Raw genomic sequence first — 21,416 nt, forward strand, 5'->3', positions numbered from 1 at the left:
TGTCCAAACACTGTAGCCGCTCTCTACACTAGGTAGTGGGTGCACACCAGGTACAGCCTTCATTTCCAGTGCAGAAACCTCTCCGGTGCACCAAGCGTGGGGACACAGCCTGAGCTCCTGGGCTGACCAGGGTCTCTGCAGCCCGACTCCAGGCTCTGGAGGGGAAGGCCTGGGAAATGACCGGCAAGGCGAGTGCCGGGCTGAGAAAGACTGAAACGGAGACAGAAAAGGACCGCGCTCTATTCCACAGTGCTCCCATTCACAACACATTCCCACATGGTGACCCGTTACCCACGGACCCGTGGTCACTTGGATATATATAAGTCCTATCATCTGGCTTGTTTGATGCTCTGTCTCCAGCACCTCGTAAGGGTGTCTGGCACCCAGAAGATGCTCAATAAACACCAACAGATAGGGTGAATCAGTTCAGTCCTGAAATGTGCCTGCTCTGTACGCTGAGGCCAGGCTGGCCTTTTGTGGGGAGGTCACTGTTACATGCAGAGCCTGGTCCGCAGGGACAACCTGCAGCTGGTGCCTTGGGCCTGTCTCACCTGGACAATTTGTGCTGCGATGCTGTTTCTGGATAAATTCAGCATGTGGGGGGAGGCTGGATCTGTGTGAGTCCTCTTGTCCCCAGCACCTGGTGGGCAGGAAATGATTTAAGCGCCACTCAAAAAAAGATGGAGATGATCCATAATGGTTAGCTTATCTGCACGTCAAGTGTTGGCCTTCAGGGGTTGTCCTGATGTCGCTTGGCGTCCATGCTTCCAGCACCTCTGTGAGAGGGAGGCATGGATGACTGGGGAAACTGAGGCAGAGCCAGTGAACTGCCAGGAGCCTGTTTAACCTCAAGTGGGTCTGGGGGGCTCCTGGCCTGACCACTTCCATCCCACCCCCCCTTTGCTTCTCAGGAAGAGGATCCAGAGAGCTTTCATTTCCAGGAAGATAAGAGACACTCACTGGGCTGAGGGCCTCTGGAGGTCTCTTGCATTTTGGTTGTTGAATTTCCCCTAAGTCTCTGTCGCTGGGACAGTTGAGCTGGGGGACATCTGGATGTTTGCAAATCAGCTTTATAGTCTAGGACGACATGATCGAGCTCTCCCAGGTGCCTCATTCCACGTGCACTGGTGTCACCCTCATGACAAGCAGGAGGTGTGCCCCCATTTCAGAGATGTGGAAACAAGGCATAGGAGGCTAAGAAGTGGCTTGGCCAAGAGTTACAGGCGGAGCCAGACCGACTCCAGGAGGTCTGGCCCTATGTCTGGTCTCTTCAAGTGCACTGCGGGTCAGATGGTCTATTTTGTCTGACAGTCTCCGTCTCAACTAAGCAGCCATGGATCATCCTAAAGGAATGGGTATGTCCCAATAAAACTTTATTTACAAAAGCAGATGGCTTGGACTCAGCCTTAGCTTGTGAACCCCGGTCTACTGAAAACTACTGTTCAGCAGAGCAAGTCCTGTCACCCTCACTCACACATGTTAAGTACTAGTGTCCCAGGCATGAGACAGGCCAGTCGCCATCCTCCAGTCGTGCCTTGAGGGAGTGGTGCACCCATTAGGCTCATTCCACCCACCTTTGTCAAGTTCAAGGGGGCCCACTTGAACTTGGGTGTTTGTCTTATTCTTTCCTACTCGTGACCTGTGTGGCCCTAGGTGTAGTGTGCCCATAATCACCTGAGGGACTTGATAAAAATGTAACTTAGCAGGTCCTATCCCCCTCGGATCCCACTGATCTGGGCAGGACGTGGGAATGTGCACTTTGTGGAGCGTCCCTGGTGGTTCTCAGGCAGGTGTTTGCAGGGACGGTCTTTTTTTTTTTTTTTTTTTTTAAATATATTTTATTGAATTTTTACAGAGAGGAAGAGAGAGGGATAGAGAGTTAGAAACATCGATGAGAGAGAAACATCGATCAGCTGCATCTTGCACACCCCCTACTGGGGATATGCCCGCAACCAAGGTACATGCCCTTGACCGGAATCGAACCCGGGACCCTTGAGTCCGCAGGCCGACGTTCTATCCACTGAGCCAAACCGGTTTCGGCAAGGGACGGTCTTTGAGGACCGCCATCGACTAGGGCCTTGGTAGGAAGTGAACACCCAGTTGTATAGGATTTTGTCAACTACAGCCTCTCCAAAATCCACCAGAGAGGCGGTTTAAAAAAACCAGCCTCCACATAAAAGGTCCATTTCTGTGATGTTACCCACAGCTTGATGATACACACCAGGGTCTCAACGAAATGAATATAGACAATCCATGAATGGCAAGGGAGATTCAGTGGTTTGTTGCTCGTGGGGAGAACAGGTGGCAAACAGTATGTGGAGCCTTTTATGTAGCCTGTGTTACAGGACAAGATACATGTGCAGGACAAATCTGGAAGGGTATCCACAAAGCGAATGGATGATGCTTCCAATTTATTTGAAACAAAGAAGAAATACTTGTATAAGGGAGAAAACAATGAAAGTGAAAAGACAGAGAAAGTAGCACTTGTCACTGAGTGAACCACGCACCCCTCTGCCGGGTCCGCAGTGAGACAGAGCAGAGATGCGCTGGTGAATGCCGGTCACGGCGCCCCGTCCACCACAGCAGAGCTTCCTTCTCCCGCACCCACTGCCCCCCGTTTCTCATCTTTCTATTCACTCAGTCTGTCTCTGGGAATCTCCCAGTCTCTCTCTCCTCGTCTCCTTAGAATCTCTCCCCTTACTTTCTCTCCCCACCTCTCAGTCTCTATCTCTCATTCTATCTTTTCTTCTCTGTCTCTCTCTCTGAGCCTCTCTGTTTCTCTCCTCCCTCTCCTTCTCCCCACCCCAATAAGGGCAGAAGAACTTACAGGATTCGAAGCCAGGACAACCCAAGCAACAGCAGCTTTATTTCCCAGGAGCAGGCTCCTCGGAGCCGACCCTGAGGGACTAGGGGAGCGGGGCTCGGAGGAAGCCTTCTGAGTGTGTTTTTGTGCTCATGAGCCTGTGGAGCCACTCGGTGTACTGGGAGACCCTGGTGTACACCCCGAAGTGGCCTTCGGCTGCACAGCCCACACCCCAGCTGACGACGCCCGTCAGATACCACGTGCCCTGGAACTTGGTGGCGTGGGGGCCCCCGCTGTCCCCCTGGCAAGCGTCCTTGCTCCCATCTAGGTAGCCAGCACAGAACATGTTCTCTGTGAGCTTTGGGGCGGCCGCCTTCCTCTTTGACTGCTCCAGGCAGTCCTGGGTCATCAGCCGGGGCACGTCGATGGTCATGAGCTCCAGGGCCATGGCGCCCCTGTCCAGGAGCTGGCCCCAGCCGCTGACGGTGGAGAAGCGGATGAAGGCCAGCGTCCTCTCGGAGAAGGCCTTCTCAGGCAGGCAGAGGGGCACCGCGTAGTCCGTGAAGGCCACAGGCCTGCTCAGGCGGAGCAGGGCGATGTCGTGGTTCGTCTTGCGTTTGATGTACTTGTCGGGGACGATGATCTGAACGACTTGCCTTTCCTGCTCAGTGCCCTCCTTCTCACTCAGGTCGTGCTCACCTGTGGGGAGACCAGAACCCCTTATGCCCCTCCCCCTGCAGCCTGAGGGAAGGACCCTTTGGGGCAGGAGGGGCCCTGCGTCCAACCAACCCCAAGCTGGTCTGGGTGGCCACCCTTGGGCTCCATGCAGAACATGAATTGGGGGCGAATCTGGAATCTGGGGTGCTGAAGGCACTGAGGAAGGGTGCTAGGCCAGGCATCTGTGGGTAGGTGTTGAGGACGGCCTGATTCCCCCACTCCAGACAGGGCCTGGCCCTCCCTGGGGCGGGGTCTCATTATCCCATAATTCCACCAAGCAGAGCCCCTCCCCCTGATGGTGGCCTGTGGAGCCCTGGGTGGCTGCATCCCCCTCAGGGCTCTTGGCTCAAGCAAGACAGGTGGGTACAGCATCACCCCCCCACCCCCATGTCTTTATTTGGGGTGGAAAAAAGGCTGAGGGGGATGGTGGCCCCAGGGACTCCTGTGGGCCTCAGGGTTTGTCCAGATGCTGCCCACTTCTCTTTTTGGAGAAGTTCATCTGGTTGTGGAAGTTGGAGGATTGATGCCCTGAATCTTAGCCCCAAGCTGTTTTCACTCAAGAACCGGCCACTCGTCAGAAGGAGATGAAAACAAAACCTACCCACTACAGCCGTCAGGTTCTCCAGGGTCTTGACTCTGTCGAAACAGTGGGCTGCGGAGACCACCCAGGTGGTGTCAATCAGGGTGCCCCCGCACAGCAGCCGCCCGTCCAGTATCAGCGCAGCCTGCCGAGGGCACAACAGGCGTTGCAAGGTCACCTTACTGTCCTTGGGATCCCCTTCCTGGAGACCCACCTTCTCCTGCACCCTCCGGGGTGGGCTGCGTTTATAGGAGGTTTGTCTGTATAGCAACGTTTCTGAAATCCTGGGAGGCCCCCCAGAGCCCTTCCTGGGCAAAGCTGTTCCAGCTTCTCTCCAGCAGGCTGCTCCCCCATCCAGCTGAGGGGAGGGAGAGCTCACAGACCCCGCCCTGGCAATCGGGTGTTGGTGCGGGACCCCTCTGTGCGCCTCCCCGTCCTGTCATCCAAACTTGACCTGCATGCTGACTGGCAAAGATCAGGCCAAGCGCTGTGCTCCTAGAGCAGGGGAGGGCTCAAGGACGTGACAGAGTGAAGCCCCGAGCACAGTTGTAGGCACACAGTAGGTGCTCAATACTTGTCTTCTGTCCTCTTTTTCTTCCTAAAAGCACAGAGGGCGCTGAGCGTGTCCTTGAATGAATCCTGGGTGGAGACATTTTCCCTACAGGATTCTCCCACGATGGGTGGGAGAGGAGTCCAAGTCTGGCCAGGCCTGCGGACAGTGAGGAATTGCAAGGCCAGAGGAGGCCCGGCTGAGGGTGAGGCCGATCCGCCTGTGCAGGGTCCTGGTCTGGGGTTCCACAGTCACCGTGGTATTGACAAGTGTGGTGAAGTCGGATCAACCGTGGAGGAAAGAGACTGGAAATGGGGTCCGTCAGTCTGAAGCGTAATGTCCCGACTTGTGGACAGCAGGACCAAGGGTGCTGGGGAGGAGCCTGTCTCCTACAAACTGACAACTATCAGGCCCCTTAGAGAAAAAAACATAGTAAGATGGTCCCACAATGGATGAAAAGAGCTACCTTCGAGCTTTGAGCTCAGGACGGGGTCCCTCTGGTTGAAGACCCCTGAGCATCTAGCCCTGCCCTGGCTGACAGCGAATCTGCGGCTGCAGCTACAAGAGACCATCTGGGGTGGTGGTCACAAAGTGGATCTGGGTCTCCCAGGCCCAACTCTCAGCTCTGCCGTGGGAAAGGCGCTGCTCTCACTGGGCCTCAGTTTCCTCACCTGCACTGGGTGAGAGTTGCACCCACCTCTCGGGTGGGATGGTGGGGGTTGAACGATATTGAGAAGCGAGGTCTTGGTGGCGTTCGGCACAGGGAGCGCGTGCTGGGAAGCAGTGCCTGCTGCAGTCACCCCAGCAAGCCCCCCTGAGAGCACCCCACTGTGAATTCACAGAGACCCACACCCGCCAGCTCTGCTTCTATCTCCGAGAGGCTTTGCCACCCAATTACAGGGACCCTGGTGAATACTTCAGTCCTGTTTGGATGTGCCTAACTCAGATTATTCCAAATTATTAAACCACAAAAAACCAGGGTTCTGCAAAGCCCAGGAGCGGAGGCCCCACCAGGGCCCCAGCTGCTGTGGGAGGTGGGATGGAGCAGGGGTGGCCAGGTGGGTGCAACTTCTGAGGCTGGACTAGGAAGGGCCAGATTGCTGGGAAACGAGATTGGAGCTTCCCTGAGCCCGAAGTCAGGCCGAGAATGACTGGTGATTCTCCAATTTCCTTTACAAGGTTCTCATTCATTTACTTTTATTTCTAAAACTCCTTGGCTGTTTAACACGGGGGTCCCAGAATGGAAGGGTAAAGAGGAGCCACTGATTCAGGCTCAGACCTGAGCTTGCAGGTCTCAGAGTGACAGCCCTTCTCACACTTGAGTGTACACACATCCCTGGCTCTCGTGAAATGCAGGTGCTGGCCCAGGAGGCCTTGGGCCTGAGACTCTGCATTTCCAACTGGGACCAGGCTCATAGGCAGCCTTGCTGAGAGAGGCCCTGGAGGGGCCACGGCCCACAGACCTGACCACATGTGGGCGGGTGGGGGGTGGGGGGTGGGTAGCCTCCAGGCCTGCGGGAGGACTTTGTTACAGCTAAAAAATCGTACTGTATGATCTCATGTATGTGAAGTCTAAGAAAACAAAACAAATAGATAAACAAAACAAAACAGAAACAAGCTGATGGTTGCCAAAGAGGAGGGGGTTGAGGGATGGTAATTAAAAATATATAAAATAAAATTAAAAAAACACACACAATATCTGGCATACCAAAAAGAAAATCTCAGCTTTCAGAGGCAGATAGTAGGTGCAGCTTGGAAGGTGAGAGAGCTGGGTTCAAATCCTGCCTTCGCCATTTGTTAGCTGGAGGGCCTCAGTTTCCTCATCTGTAAAAGGGGAGTGAGGCTAGCAGCCCGAGGTGAAGCCCTGTGAGGCGTCAGCTGACAGAGGTGCTGCCGGGAGCACTGATATCGGAGATGAATGGAGGCTGCTGTCAGCACAGGACTTGGAATGAGGAGGAAACCCACTGAAGCACTGCCCTGAGCAGGGTGGCTTGGGGCCTGGGGTGTGATCCCTGAGGCTGACCTGCCCACTTTCCCTTTGAGGGCCCCAGTGACCCTGAAGCCTTACCTGCCAGGGACACTCCCCTTTGGGACACACCTTGCCACCCACAATTCGGCCTTGGGGTTGGCTGTCATTTCTTTTTTCCAGGACAGGTATCTTTCCACATGGATATTCAACTGTATAAAACAAAAGTCAGCAAGATGTGGGGGTGTATGAGGGAGGAACGTGCTCGTGAGAAGAGGGCTCCGAGCCCTGCCGGCAGTGGCTCCGCCTCTGGCTCCTGCCTGGGGCTGTGGGAAGCCTCGGGGTGCAGGGAGGCCCTTGTGGGAGCTGCTGGGTGAGAAGGGGCAGAGGCTGGTTTTGCAGAATAGAGGGCCCTACTTCTTGAAACTGGGTTCTGCTAATATTTTTTTTGGGGGGTGGGGGGAAGATGAGTGCTGCTTGAATTTCCTAAAAGATGAATGATATTCTGTCTTAAGGCCACCCAGCCTCTCCGACAACTGGGCTGTTATTTTGACCTCACCCTTAGTGTTTGGTCTGCTCCAATAAAGTCCTTGGGCCAGAAAAGAAAGTGTTTAGAGGTGGCAGCTGAATTTCAGGCTGCTTTGACCATGCTGGGGACATTGACCTCTGAAGAGACACAGGGCTTGGGGTCCCATTAGTGTGAGGTTGGCTTGAAGAAATTTTCAATTTTCCTAAAAGTGCTTTCCTTTAAAAAAAATTTGGAGCCGAAACCGGTTTGGCTCAGTGGATAGAGCGTCGGCCTGCGGACTCAAGGGTCCCAGGTTCGATTCCGGTCAAGGGCATGTACCTTGGTTGCGGGCACATCCCCAGTAGGGGGTGTGCAGGAGGCAGCTGATCGATGTTTCTCTCTCATCGATGTTTCTAACTCTCTATCCCTCTCTCTTCCTCTCTGTAAAAAATCAATAAAATATATTAAAAAAAATAAAATAAAAAGAATTTGGAATCTAGAATTGTGCTGTGTAGTCACTCGTCACAGTTGGGTGTGGCAGCGTAGATTACTGCCAGAGGGGAAGGGGGCGGGGGGGGGGAAGCTTTGTTCTGCTCCTGTGGACCACCTGAGGTGGGCAGGGGGTCCAAAGCCCATTTAGGGAGCAGCTCCCAGGTTCTGTCCCACCCCCTGTTGCCTTGGCCTGCCCTTGGGTCAGGGGAGCCACCTCCACCCTCATTCTCCTCCCTGCCTCTGCAGTGGTCAGCGGGTAGTAGATGCTCAGTTGATGGAATGCCACCCCTTCTCATCTGAAAGCGAAACAGCACACAGCCCTTGGAGCAGATCCCCGAGGGCCTGTTACCTGTGGGTGCGCAGGACACCTCGTCACTCTGGAGTGTGTACCCCTCGTGACACCGGCAGGAGCGCTTGGCCTCCACGTGGTTGCTGCAGTACTGGTCACAGCCCCCGTTCTCATTCTCACAGATCAGCTGGCTGTTCTTGTCTGAATACAGAAGGAGACAGCCCGCGAGGGGCCTCTGGTCAGGGAAAGCCAGCCCTGGTGGCCACCCCGCCGTGGGCCAGGGGCAGCGTTCTACAGGAAGGTGGAGCTCAGCTGCCAACTACAGAGACTGAGCCTGGCACTACCCAACTCTGCAGATTGACCCAGAGGGGTGGGGCCTGGTGTTGGATGCTCGCCCATGTCTGAGCAGTCTGACCAGTGGGGACACAGAACCAGCATGTGGTGGTCTCCACAGTATTGCCCCTCCCAGCAGCTGGTGGGCCCGGGAAAAGTAAAAGTTACCTGAGGACAGGACAAGGGCCAAACTCAGTCAGAGACCTGCCAGGACAAGGTCAGAGAAATGAGACGGCTCTACAGCCAGGCCCTGATGGGTCCCAAGAGTCAGAAAAGAGGAACGTTGACCTGACTCTGAAGGACAGCGCGTTGCTGTGGGAGACAGTTGTCTTGCTGTGTAAATGCAGGACCCCCACGGGGAAAGTTGGTCCTGGAAGTGAATTCCCACCAGGGCTGCTGAGCATCAAAGGCCAGGCAGACACTAAAGCTCTCTGGCTCATATAACTGGCAGGAAACCTCTTTCCTTCACTCTATCTGGCCTCTGTTCTGCTTAGAGCAGAAGTTGGCTGTGGCCCAGAAGAGCTCATTCAGGATCAGAATGTTCACCCCCCGAAAAGAAGCCTGGCCTTTGACCTCAGCCCCTAGAAGGTGACCTCTCCACCCTGATTCAGTTGGACACTTCATTTAATCTGCCTGAAAAGAGTGTCCTTGCCCTGGGTCCCTTGACTCACATGGGATGGTCTAACAATATTATTCATGTGGGGCTTTGGGCCACAGGATCTCAGCTCAACCTCTGGAGGGGCTGGAGACAGAGGTCAGCCATGCGGGTGGTCAGCCATGTCGATGTGACTGAGCTCAGTAAAATCTCTGGACACTGAGGCTTCCTGGGTTGGTGATGCTCCATATGTCTTGTCACCACCCATCAGCCTCAGAGAATGAAAGACTGTCCATATAATTGCCTGGGGGAGGACAACTGGAAGTTTACACCTGGTCCCTTTGCTGATTTTAGTCTGCATATTTTTGCTATAATAAACTGCAATTGTGAATATATCAGTTTTCAGTGAGTTTTCTGGGTCCTTCCAGCAGATTATTGAACTTGAGAATGGTCTGGGAGACCACTGAGCTTTGCAATACTTTAATATATGGAAGGTGAAAAAAAATCTCATACCTTTGTAACAGCAAGTAGGGAAGGTCAGGTTTACCCATCTGCCTTGGTTGGCAGGATATATGGAAGCTGGGCGGTGATGTAGTGATTCTCACCTGTGCCTTTTCCAGATGTATCAGAATTTCCCAGTGCTGGGAGCCCAAGGGTTTTATATTTCCCAGAAAGGAACAGGAGGCCATCAAATTTTAGAATTGGCACCTGAGAACTCCAAACCCAAGGTTCTCAGGTTGACAGAAGCCTTCAGAGTCACCTAGACCAACTTCCCACCAGGGCTGAGGGCCGGGCCATGACCAATCCCTGGGAGCTATGGGATTTCTCACTTGTCTCACAGTTCCGGCCCTCAAAGTCTTCAGGGCAGAAGCAGATGTAGGACTGGAGTTGGTCCTCACAGGAGCCTCCATTCTGGCATGGATTTGAGGCACATTGGTCCCCATCTGTGGAGTGAGTCCGTGTTAGTATGTTGAGGAGAAGAGCTTGAGAGTGGGGCATAAATGGGCCATTTACCTACTCACCGTTGTAAGAAATCCAGAACTGCGTCTGAGGGAACAAAGAGGAAGCCACATGAGACATACGTTCTCCAGAAGCAAACATTTATGGAATCTGTGCAAGGAGCTGATGAACTGGGGTGGGTAAGGGTGGGCTGGGGCTTCTGCCCGGGGCCCTTTGCCATGGGCTCTGGAAGCCAGGCTCTCCTCTGGAGATGAGGTGGGTTCATCTGAGGGGAAAGGTTCTACCCCACCCTAGATGATTAAGGTCACCAGAGGCCACAAATTTCCTTCTCCAAGTCAAAATACCCGAGTTTCAGCCCCAACTAGCCCCAGCTCTGCCATGTCCGAGTTGTGAACTTGGGACAACACACATATGCACTCTGAGCCTCCATTTTCTCCTCTGATGATCCACACACAGGGGCTGAGCTGGGGAGAAGGCAGGTAATGAGTGTAAAGGCATTCTAGGAACTGCCAAGGGCCCCATCAACAGCATTGATATCCTGAGGAATCTTTTGGCCAACTGAACTTAAACTCTCAGGGTTGCTATGAGAATAAAACAAGATGAAAACTGTTGGAACTGCTTTGAAAAACGAACTGGTACCCAGCCATAAAGTATGACCATTTCCAACTTGCACAGAAAGGTTCATGTTAGCCTCTTTCTCAAATAGCCCGGCTTCCTGTTGGGTGTGAGGTGGTGCCCTGTGAGTGTGAAATGGATGCTTTTGCGTACGAGGTGAAGCATCCTGTGATTGTCAGGTGAGGTGTGTGTCCTGTGAGTGTAAGGCCTGTCCTGTGAGTGTGAGGTGTGGTCTTAGCTCATCATACCCGGACCCTCACGCCTACGGACGTGTTTCAAAGAGATGTGATGTATTTTAAATACACTCTTTTAGAAAACGAAAACAGAAATGAAGAGCTCTCCATCATATGGACCAAGGGCAGTGGGGAAAGCAGTGGTGCCCTGGGTGTGTCCTCACACAAGTTTCTCTGAAGAGGTGCCCACGGGCGGCGCGGCAGGAGAGGCTCGCCCAGGCCACTGGCTCAGACATCTGCTCTGTCAGCAGCATCGCTGTGCAGCAGGGGCAGCTCTAGGGGACCGGACAGGCAAGGGACACACAGCAGGTGTGCTTTTCAAACCATATTTTTGGATGCAACTTTGAGGATGCATGGTGTGGCAGAAAGGAGGATGTCCCTGGACACAGCAGGGAGGTATGGAGCATTGCGGGAGCTCTGACTGAGGAAAGCGAGGTCATTCTTAGGAGGACAAGTGACCCAGACACGGAGGCGCTGTGCATGCCGGAGCTGCCTGTGTGTTCCCCTGTGTGTTCACCTGGGCATGCAGCACTCACAGCCACAGACTGAAGAGAGTTGCTCTCCAAGACATGGGAGCAACCTCTGCTGTCACAGAGCTCCCTGCCTGAAGACTCAGTACGCGCCCCACATATCTATCTGGTGGTGCAGAGGGCGCCCCCTCGAGGGGGAACTCACCAGCCTCTCTGTGTTCCTGAAGATCTCCCTGGCCTCCTCATAGGAACACTGCTCCTCCCTGCACTCTCTCTCCAGCGAGCCCGGCCTCAGCTCCTCCAGGAACGAGTTGGCACGCCTTTGCCTGTGCAGCACGCTTTGGGCTTCCTCCTGGGTGATGAAGACTGAAAAATGGGAGTTCCATGAAACATTTACAACCAGCCATGCCAAGATGGCCCAGAAACATCCACGCTGGTCTCCTCCCACTCAGTAACAGGAGTCGAAGGATTCCTGTGTCCAGGCCTGGCTGAATTTTAAACAGGAGTGCTTCTTCATGGCTGGCTGGTGACAAATTTTATCTACAAGGATGAGGCAATATGTTCATTAAATTGTAATTTAACACACTTGTGCCTTCTGACCTGGTCCCCTCACTTCCCGGAATGTATATCCTAAGGACATACGCAGAGGCATGCACGAAAACCTAGCCACAGGAGAGCTATTGCTAGTAATCATCTGAAACAACCAGATGATGGCATCCCTTGCCAACAGGAAGTAGAATGCTTAAGAAGATGTGGTATTAAGTGAAAAAGAAGATAATAATACCTACTGAATAATTTTTACAAGTAAAAATTTACGTATGAGCAATTGTCATTTATTGAAAGAATGTCCATAAATTAACCTTGGGATCCGCAGCTATTCTGTTCCAAAATGTATACGATCAACACGTGTAACTTCTATAATAAAAATTTGCATCTGCCGTGTCCTGGCACCTAGAGCTTTTCATCAAGAGCTGCTGCATGAATGCGCTGGCGGATCTTATGGGGGAGGAAGGTCCTACGGGGCCACATGGGTGGGGGGAGTGGCAGGTGAAGAGGGGCTGGGCATCTCTTGTCTCCATTGAAAGCCCACTGGTCCTGTTCGCTGCACGCTGGGCCTGTCCTCCCCAGCTCCTCTGGAACTCAGGTGACATCCCAATGTGGTCAGTTCTCTCCTCGCAACTAACTCATCGAAACCCTTTTTCTGCTTTGCCACCACCAACTCTCTCCCTTCAGGATCACACACTTGAAGGAAAATCCCTCACCTTCCACTACGAGTCCCAGAGGAGAGATGAACCGGGACCCGCTTTGGAGAGGCCGAGGCTTCCAAAGAGGTGGGAAGGTTAGAGTGTGGGAACGGGGAAGAGGGGAAGTGCCCGCTCCCGGGCCACCAGGCTGAGGGAGGCCACATCTTCTTTAAAAGCAGAGTTTCACCTGCCTGTATTCCTAGGGAATCTACCAGGTTTGGAAGAATTTGAGGGAAAATCAAAGAATGGAGACTCCTGGGATGATTCAACCAGCCTGAATTGTCCCCACGGAGGGGAGCAGCTGTGCACCAAAAAGCTCCCAGAGACCGGATATCCAAGTCTGACAAAGGAGCACACGGCTACTGCAGAGAATTTGGAAAAGACAGACTTGAACCAGGGAGATGAACGCTACCCACCACTTGTCACTGTTTTCCTGACCTAAGAAACGACACGGGCAGCGCCGACTTTGGCTGGAGGAGGACATGGTCTCCTTTGGGCACCGGTGGTCACCAGGGCAGGCCACCACTACTGGGATCCCCGGCTAGTTTCCCACTGTGAGATCTGACTGGGGATTTGAAGAGCAACATGGACCGGATTTTAGAGGACAGTGTAGGCGCCTTGTCTCCACCAGGGCCGCCACTCAGTACTGTAAAGTCATAACGAGGACAGCGCATAAAGTATGTCCCCCTGTCTCCCCGTCTCCCCACTCAGGCCTCTCAGCACCCTTGTGGCGCGGGAGGGTGGCCACAGTCACAGCCACGGTGGGGTAGCAGTGCAGCCCAGCATCCCCACGCCGTCCCTGGCGCTTACCAACGGGAAGCCCAGGAAAGCAGAGCAAGAGGGAAGCACCCTCCCCCGCCCCCCCCCCCCCCCCCCGCCCCGGATTATGTGCTCTTGTCTAGCTGCACATCCGGAGTTGTGCCACCGGGAACCAGGAAAGCACCACAGGTTCCTAAAAATCTTTGAAAAATAATTCTGCCAAAGCCTGTGCCATCGACAGCATTCTTTCCGCCAACAGCCAGCAAGTGCCTGGGCGCTGTTTGCTGTCTGGGAGGAGGGCAGACCACACACTGGAGCCAGCCAATGCTCCTGTGAGCAGGAATGTCCCTGTAAACAGGAGTGAAGGCGAGGTTTGGGAGGCTGGGCTGCCAACAGCTGGGCTGCCCTCACAGGATCCATAGGGAAACCTCCATCCACCCGCTCCAGCACCCAACATACCTGCAGCCAGAGACCCCCGCAGACCCAGCAGAAAGCAGAGGAGGGCCAGCCCACCGGGCTGGGCAGACGTGGCGAGGTCCATGGTGTCCTTCCCTGTCTGTTGACATTCTGGTGGGGGAGGCGAGCAAAGTTCTCAAATTGCCCAGAGGGCGGGGGGGAGGGAGACCTAGCCTCCCAAGCCCTCGGTGCCAAAGGCCTGCTGGAGGGGGGACCAGGAACAGAAGGACCGGGCCTGAGCCCAGGACGCCAGGCCCAGGAATCCGGGCCCAGGTAGCAGGGCTGAGTCTTTGAAGCAGAGGTTTGTTCTTTGAAATGTAGGTGTTAGGATATGCATCTGGCACAAGCGTCTCCAATGCAATTTAGGATTTTGAAGCCCATAGGATCTATCACTGCAACTGGGAAAACAGAGTTAAACTGCAGTGAAAAACCACATCCCGCAGTAATCACACTAGTAAAAGGAGAGCATATTCTGAGTGTGAATGTCAATGTTTTTAAGAGAGCCACAGAGGAGACGGATGGGGCTGTCCTCATCTCGGAGGCTTGGTTTCTTAGGGGAGCTAGAGAGTCCGGCGGAGAAGCACCCAGAAAGGGGCATAGTTGGGCCCCCAACTGTTTCAGCGACAGATGGCACCCTTCTGCCCCTGGCATCCAGGTCTTGTCCCTCCCTTTCCTTCTGGTCCCAGGGCACAGCTAGGGCAACTACCTGTCCTGGGCTGCTTCTGCGGAAATCACAGCCTTTCTGTGAATGGGTGGAGACCGGGGACACCAGCACTGCTTATTTCCGGCCGGGTCCCAGCCCTACTCGCCAACAGGAAGAATCAGTCCTTAGAGGAGATGTTTTATTGATCACCTATGGAATTTTTAAAAATATGTTTTTATTGATTTCAAAGAGGAAGGGAGCGGGTGGGGGGGGGAGAGAGAGAAACGTCAATGACGAGAGAGAATCATTGGCTACACATTGGCTGCCTCCTGCACCCCTCCCTCCCCCGGCCATTGGAGATAGAGTCTGCAACCCAGGCATGTGCCCTGACTGGGAATTGAACCCTGACATCCTGGTTCATAGGTGGACGCTCAACCACTGAGTCACGCTGGTCAGGCACCTCTGGAATCCTAGTATATAAAGAGCCAGTGTCTGTCACAACCTAAATATCTGGATGGACAACCGAACACCAGGCTAGGGTCCCAGCCAGTGCGGCGGGAGTCAGTCCTGGGTCCCGGCCGCCCATGGCGTGGCGGCAGGAGGGTGCTGTGGGAACAGAGCCATGCTGCCATCAGACTGGCCTCTGGGTCCCTCCCCCTGGCCGCAGGCTCTGGGGAACCAGAGCTATGCTGCGATGGGACTGGACCCTACCCGAGGGGTCCCAGATTGTGAGAGGGGTCCCATAGGTGATTGCAGGCTGGGCTTAGAGACACCTCCCCACTCCAGTGCACACATTTTCATGCACCTGGCCTCTAGTTTTTAATAATTGCTTAATTATTTAGGAATTTATTTTGGAGGGAGGATGGGGGAAAAGATACTTTAGCATTTGACTGCTCCTCCTAGCCACAGCCCTTTCTGGAGACATTTCTATTCTTGACTTTCTTTGGATTCTTCTTAAAGATATGGCTAAACCCCTAATACCATCTGAGCCTGGGATCTGGAGTAATTTTTTCAAACTACAAGTCAATGTCTTTGTTCTTCACCAACCTAAGTATTTTATTTCTTCCTGATTAATTTTAACAATTTGCTTTCTTTAAAAAATTCCTATTTTGCTTTCAAATGTATTGGCAGAAAGTTGTTCATAATGGTTCTCTCATTTAAAAAATATATTTTTATTGATTTCAGAGAGAAAGGAAGAGGGAGAGAGAGATAGAGACATCAATAATGAGAGAGAATCATTGATTGGCTGCCTCCTGCACACCACCCTCTGGGGATCGAGTCCACAACCCGGGCATGTGCCCTTGACCGGAATCGAACCTGGGACCCTTCAGTCCGCAGGCCGACGCTCTATCCACTGAGCCAAACCTGTTAGGGCGGTTCTCTCATTTTAAAGCCTTTATTTGTTGTGAAGTTTTTCAGTTTTTTCCCCCCTATCAATTGTTGTATTTTATTATTTTTCAAGGAACAAGGTTTTTATTTTATCGATTTATTTTGATTTTTATTATTTTCTTCTCTGTATTGTACTAATTCCTCCTTTATACTTCCTTTGAGTTATATTGGTATTACTTTTAGCTTCTTTAAATGGTAAACTCATTAATTTTGTCATGTAAAAAATTAAATGCAGCTGGGCTATCAATGCCACTCTAAGCTATGCTTTAGCTGCACTCCTGAGCACTCATATGCATAATTCTGTAGTCCTGCAGATGTCAGAATTTCCAATGACATTTCTTTGCTAACTTTTAAAATTGTCTTTTCATTGTTTTATAAAATTTTGTGTGTATTTCATGTGTGTTGGAAAATAATGCATATTTTTATACTTTTAGGGACAAATGGGTATTAATACCTGTGAGAGATAATTACATTTTCACCCTTGACTGCTGATCTTTGCTGTCTATATTTTGAGCATAATTGTTAAATGCTTACCGAGTCCTAAATTGCATTTCATGTGTTATCAACATTGCTATCCCAGCCTCCTTTTGGTTATAGTTTGTCTGCTACATCTTTTTTTCTTTCTTTGATTTTCAACCTCTGCATCACTTTGTCTTATGGTCTCTCTTAGCAGTTGTTATATCCAATTTGATACCCTTCCATAGGTCAGTGTAGCATCATCACATTTGTTGCGACTGAGAGATATTTGGACTTATTCCTTCCATCATCTTTTGCGTTCCTGTTCATCATGATTTTCCCTCTCTGTGCCCTACTCTTCTTCTACTGGATCAACAACCCTTCTTTCCTCTCTACCTTTCTGGTTCAAAAGGTATCAAACGTATTCTTGTTCTGGGATGGTAATTTTACAGGGTTTTTGTTACCTTTACATTGTTGACATACATAATAAGCTTGTTGTTAGTCTATCTTCACCACTTTTCTGACAAAGTAAAGTGTATGGGACATGCTCCCGGCCTGCCTCGTTTCTGTTCGAACACGTGCTTGCCAGCCTGTGAGTAGATGAGCAAACCAGCACCGCAGTGCTGGGCATGCAGACCTGAGGGCTTCTGCACCTTTACAGACGAAGGCAGACAGCAAGAGTTGCTGATATTTATTCAAACTCCATCCATATAATAAAGAACTCAGATGTTCAAATTTCATTTACATCAGCAGAATGAAACACAAAACAGTGACTAAGACATGAGGTTTTAAAGTGCCTTTATGAGGAAGCGATCACAAAAAACGGTGGGCAATCCCAGGCTGAGATGGCAGGAACGGTGTCTGAACAATCAATATATTAATTAAATTATGAGACACATCATTTTTTCCCCCAAATAATTTATACACCAGAAGAGAAGCTGCCAGGTCTTGCACATTTACTGTTTTATTACCACACTCCAGGTGGCCTGGCTGGCGACGAGGCCTTGCACATGGCGGTGGGGAGGAAGCCTGTCGGCCTCGCTATGGCAGGGCGTGGGCTCAGGGAGGGCTGTAAAGTGACAATTTCCAGCAGCATGGAGGCTATAAATACATCCCTTACATTGGATACATATGTACACACATCAACATATATACACACATATAAAAATATCTGCCCCAACCGGATGCAGAGAGTGTTCCCAAAGAACAGAAAATGTTTCTGAAACACACAAAAAAGGTAAAACAGAAGAGTTTTCTTTCCAGTTCTGCTTTGATTGGAATAAAATAAACTCTGCACCTTTAAATTTCTATACTTTGGGTGATTTTATACAGTGCGCGCAGGGCGATTTTACTCCGTTTGCAGGTGGAGGAGGTCGGAAAGAGGCAGAGGCGACTCGAGCTCAGGTTTGCACTAAGCTACATATGACATCATTGGTTCAGATGATACCCTGCAGAAAATGCATCTTTATTTATTCTTTAAAAACAATTTAAAAATCCTAATTCAGTGAAGCCTGTTAAAAAAAAAAAATCAAAAGAGTCCCCACTCTTTTTTTTTTGTAGAAAAGAAGGTTAGTATTTTAAATTATAGTTTAAATTTCCTTTCGAAAAGTAACTACACAGGTAAAGACATTTCCTTGGTTTCTAACTGCTTTCATGTGTAGAAATGCTGCCTGATTTTATCAAGGGACGTCTTTTCGTTCACCTGTCACCAGGTGGCCTTCGGAGAGACGGCCGTCAATTTCCACGAGAGAGTCCCCCAAACCATTCTGCGGCATAGACAACGTGCTGCAATGTAAACCCCAGTAACAAAAAAATAGTTTTGTATCAAATGCAGTATCAAATTGTCATTTCATGTAAACACAGTGATTCTTGGTAAAGATTAGAGGCCAAAGTGCCACGAAAAATGGTCGTGGGATTCGTCCCTGCTTTTAAAAAAAAATTTGTAAAAGACAAAAGAGTCCCCCCCCCCTTCCCCCACCCCCTCTCTCTTCAAGCTGTTGGGTCAGTGAATCAGTGACGTCTTTTGGAAGCCGTCCCACAGTATGCACACCCCTGCGAAAGCACCAGACCAGAAACGTCAGAAACGTCAGAAACCAAAGCAGAGCAGTTGGGACCGGCTCCTCCCTGGCTGCCTGGCGGAGGCCGGAAGGGGTGGCCCCGCCTCGGAGCCCTTCTTCACAGGCGGTCTGTTGGCCTGCAGCACCCCCAGACTTTCCGATTTTCCGAGGAAGCTTGGTGGACTGGTCTTGCCCTGGGCACCGGTGCCTGTGCCCTGGGAGGGGGAGCCTGGCATGGAGGCTGGAGGCAGACTCTTCCTGAACCTTTCCTCTGCATGTCCCCACGTCCTGCACCACGAGGTTCTGTGGGCAGCGGGCAGCTCCTCGTTCGGGTCTTGTCCGGGTCCTCCTTGTCCAGGGCGTCTTAGAGCACCGGCCCCTCACCAAACTAGGCAAGCCCAAGCAAAGGAAAACTTAGAGGTTCGCGGGCTGGCCTCCTGCACTGGGGGCCCGGCGGGTGCTACCCCTGCAGGTCAGAGAGGGGGGCGCCGCAGCTCTCGCTGCAGCTGGAGGAGTTGCTCAGCAGAGCGGACCCTGCGCTGGACTCTGCGGGAAAACCAGGCGAGAAGGGCTTCGGCTCCAATCCTTGCACACTCCGGCCCCTCTTTCTTGGTACACAGGCTCAACGTGGCGACACCCGGTGGGCTCAGGGCACAGCCAGCGTGGAACGGGGGGTCTTACCTGAGCTGCTCAAGCACTGCGCCGAGCTGGACTTGCCGAGGAGCATGGACAGGCTGCTGGCGGGCACCCAGCCCTCCTTGCTGGAGGTCAGGTTCCTGACATACCTGCGAGGGGCGTGGGCCGGTCAGTGGCGCCAGCCTGTGGGCCCCGAGTGGCACGAGGGGGAGCGCACGGTGGGCATCTTACCAAAGGCCCTCCTCGCCCTCCTGGACCACCTCCACCACGTCGCCACTTCTCACGGCCAGCGTGTTGGGGCTTCCCTTCTCGTCGTCCGCCACAACGGTGTACTTCCCTGGAGCCTGTGGAGGAAGGCACGCGAAACCCTCTGCTTCTGCTCCAGCTGCTGAACACCAGCCACAGAGGCTATCCAGCAACAGGGAGCCCTGGCGCCTGAACATCCCTCCCAGTGGCCATGGGAGCTGCCGACCACCACGCTTCTGGGGCTCCCAGGGACCAGCAGCACCAGGCTGACCACCCCGGGGGGGGGGGGGGTAGGGTGGGGGGAAATTACCAGCTTCCTGGGGCCCACTCCGCCTTCTTCCTCCGCATCTGAGGAATTAATCGGCTCCTCGGCGCTTGACCAGCCGTCATTGTCCTCAGGGGCCTCCAATGGGTGAGATGTTTTGCTCCAGCCTGAGAGAGGAACAGGCTCCAGTGAGGATCGCCCGCAATGACAAGCCTGTCTGAAGATGAGCTACAGAAATCCCGGCAACCTCCGAAACGTGCCACCCGTGTGGAGCGTGCCCCCTTCCCAGGAGCTTGTAAAGACTGCAGGGCACGCTGCCGACTCCCGAAATGCCTGCCACGCTTGCTCGCTCAACTGTGCAAATGGTCCAGGGAGGCGGGGCCCAGAGCACCTGCTTCACTGCCAGGCCAATCAGGGGAGAGAATGAGCTCTTACCCAGCAGGCCCTGTGGCTTCCTGGAGGAGGCGGAGCACTCCCCACTTGGCCTCCTGCCTGCTGGGCCCCGTCCCAGGGGAGCACAGGGACCCTGGAAGACCACTAGCTAGACCGCTGCCACCCATCTGGGTTGGAGCAAACACATGGAAGGGAAGGTGTTTTCAAGGAACCTTTATACCACTCAGTACCCACCAGACTGGGCCGGGAGAGCTCCCCACACCAACGGCTGAGGTTCCTGACAGCGCCCTGTTTCAGACACACTCCTAGTCCCCAACGTGTGAGGGAAGAGGGCTGAGATCCTCATGGGACTGACGCTATCAGGTGTCTGAGCTTTGCAGGCCATGGAGGCACAGCCAGGATCCCAACCCAGGCCTTCAGGCTGCAGAGCCAGCCCGCATGAGCTCCACCACCTCCACTGGCCAGAAAACGAGGGGAAGAAAGCTTTCTTCTGGACTTTATAAATGATATATATTCCTTCATTAGCACCTCTACCGCCATGTGGCCCCAAAGAGAAGCAAATGTATGTCCCATTTGGGGGGGAGAATGCAACTAAGTTCATTCTGGGGGGACGGGAGGTGATAAATTCTTGATTCAGAATAAATGAGGTAAGTGCCAGCAGTAAAGCACCAAGCGGAAGCCACACCCCTCTGGTATCTTACCGCAGCCATTGCATGACATTAAATAGCATTTCGACAGGAAGCAAGCGGATCTAGGAAATAAGCATTCTGCTAGTCAGACCTGGGCTTAAGCACACCCAGTTCCAAGTTACCTTTACGGTGACTGGAAGCATGCTTTTCCCTAAGAAAGAGAGGGCGCTGGGTGTGAACGAGCCACAGCCAGACAAGTGCAAAATGCATGCTCCCCTTTATGAAGTCAGGGCTGCAAAGGGGCAAGCTGTCTAATGGACCAGTTCCCAGGGCTGAGAATGTTTAAGCTTGGCAATGAAAACCTCGTGTTAGAGGCAACAGAAAACGGTCTTTGCTTTCCTAGCAAGGGATCTGGGACCCAGAGTTCCCCATCAGCCACAGAACAGTGCATCCCAGGCAGAGAGCATGTATCTGCTGGTGTCCTCGGAGCCAAAGAAACCAGCAAGATGCCAGCAGCCCTGAGCTCCTCCGAAACCCCCCTCCACAGCAGGCGAGGAGAGCCTCTGAGCTTTGCCTACCTCAGGCCGGGTGCTGGGGCGAAGGGAGGTGTGCTGAGCACGGCCCTGCTCCTGTCACTACCAGGCTTGTGTCTGTGCAGGAATTGGGGCCTGAGAGTCCCCAGCTACAAACCACCTGGCCTGCCTGCTGGAGGCATGTCTGGAGTTGTCACACAGCGTGGGAAGCTAAGGAGAGCACTGGGCAGGGCACACTGAGAGCGTCATAGCGCCGGGTGGCCTGGCTGCAAACATCTTCCCCCCTCCTGCCCACCCCCGAAAGATATGGTGGGGTTTCTGGCAAAACAGAAGCAGAAGTCTGAGGACAGTGAGGACAGGGAGGTGAAGACTGTCCTATGGGCAGAGAAGGCAGTGCCGCCTGGCCAGCCGGCCTTAGGTCAACCTTCCCTTTAGAGAGCAGCCTGGTTATGTTTGTCTTATGAACAACTCAGCCCCCTGGCGCCTGCAGATAAAAGGTGTTCTAGGCACACGGCAGCATCCAGGCCTGTGGCCACTCCCCTCTCTGCCCCGGAGCCTCTGGGGAACCTCTTTAACAGGCTCCAGGAGCATCCCTGCCT

The 21,416-nt window shown here is 52.8% G+C and overlaps 2 protein-coding genes across 10 annotated transcripts in view; both read right to left on the bottom strand.

Moving 5' to 3' along the window:
* Positions 1-2,727: 2,727 nt before the first annotated feature.
* Positions 2,728-13,667, bottom strand: F7 (coagulation factor VII). Its single transcript, XM_079779568.1, has 8 exons — positions 13,574-13,667; positions 11,317-11,477; positions 9,856-9,880; positions 9,664-9,777; positions 7,966-8,106; positions 6,719-6,828; positions 4,122-4,245; positions 2,728-3,502 (listed from the first exon to the last, which is right to left on the bottom strand). Exons 1-8 carry the CDS (start codon positions 13,653-13,655, stop codon positions 2,907-2,909), a joined length of 1,353 nt encoding a protein of 450 aa, XP_079635694.1. The 5' UTR covers positions 13,656-13,667; the 3' UTR covers positions 2,728-2,906.
* Positions 13,668-16,747: 3,080 nt separating this feature from the next.
* MCF2L (MCF.2 cell line derived transforming sequence like) overlaps positions 16,748-21,416 on the bottom strand; it is a 179,740-nt gene continuing 175,071 nt past the window's right edge. For 5 of the 9 annotated variants that reach the window (XM_079779555.1, XM_079779559.1, XM_079779556.1 and 2 more), the window contains 4 exons: positions 19,308-19,429; positions 18,983-19,095; positions 18,797-18,900; positions 16,750-18,661 (listed from right to left, as the gene is read on the bottom strand). In XM_079779555.1, the coding sequence (XP_079635681.1) occupies positions 18,576-18,661; positions 18,797-18,900; positions 18,983-19,095; positions 19,308-19,429 (425 nt within the window). In that variant the 3' untranslated portion in view covers positions 16,750-18,575. Of the gene's footprint in view, positions 18,662-18,796; positions 18,901-18,982; positions 19,096-19,307; positions 19,430-21,416 lie in introns of all 9 variants that reach the window. The other 4 variants (XM_079779561.1, XM_079779562.1, XM_079779563.1 and 1 more) reach the window with 2 other exon arrangements.

Source organism: Cnephaeus nilssonii, assembly GCF_951640355.1.
Source record: "Cnephaeus nilssonii genome assembly, chromosome: 8".
NCBI lineage: Eukaryota > Metazoa > Chordata > Mammalia > Chiroptera > Vespertilionidae > Cnephaeus > Cnephaeus nilssonii.

What these genes read in the sequence shown, in the direction of transcription:
- F7 (XM_079779568.1), bottom strand. Translation starts at nt 13,655, where the DNA reads ATGGACCTCGCCACGTCTGCCCAGCCCGGTGGGCTGGCCCTCCTCTGC. An exon ending in TCAGGAACACAGAGAGGCTG is followed by an intron (nt 9,881 to 11,316) that starts GTGAGTTCCCCC and finishes TTGTTCCCTCAG; the next exon opens with ACGCAGTTCTGGATTTCTTA. An exon ending in GGGCCGGAACTGTGAGACAA is followed by an intron (nt 8,107 to 9,663) that starts GTGAGAAATCCC and finishes TTCTGTATTCAG; the next exon opens with ACAAGAACAGCCAGCTGATC.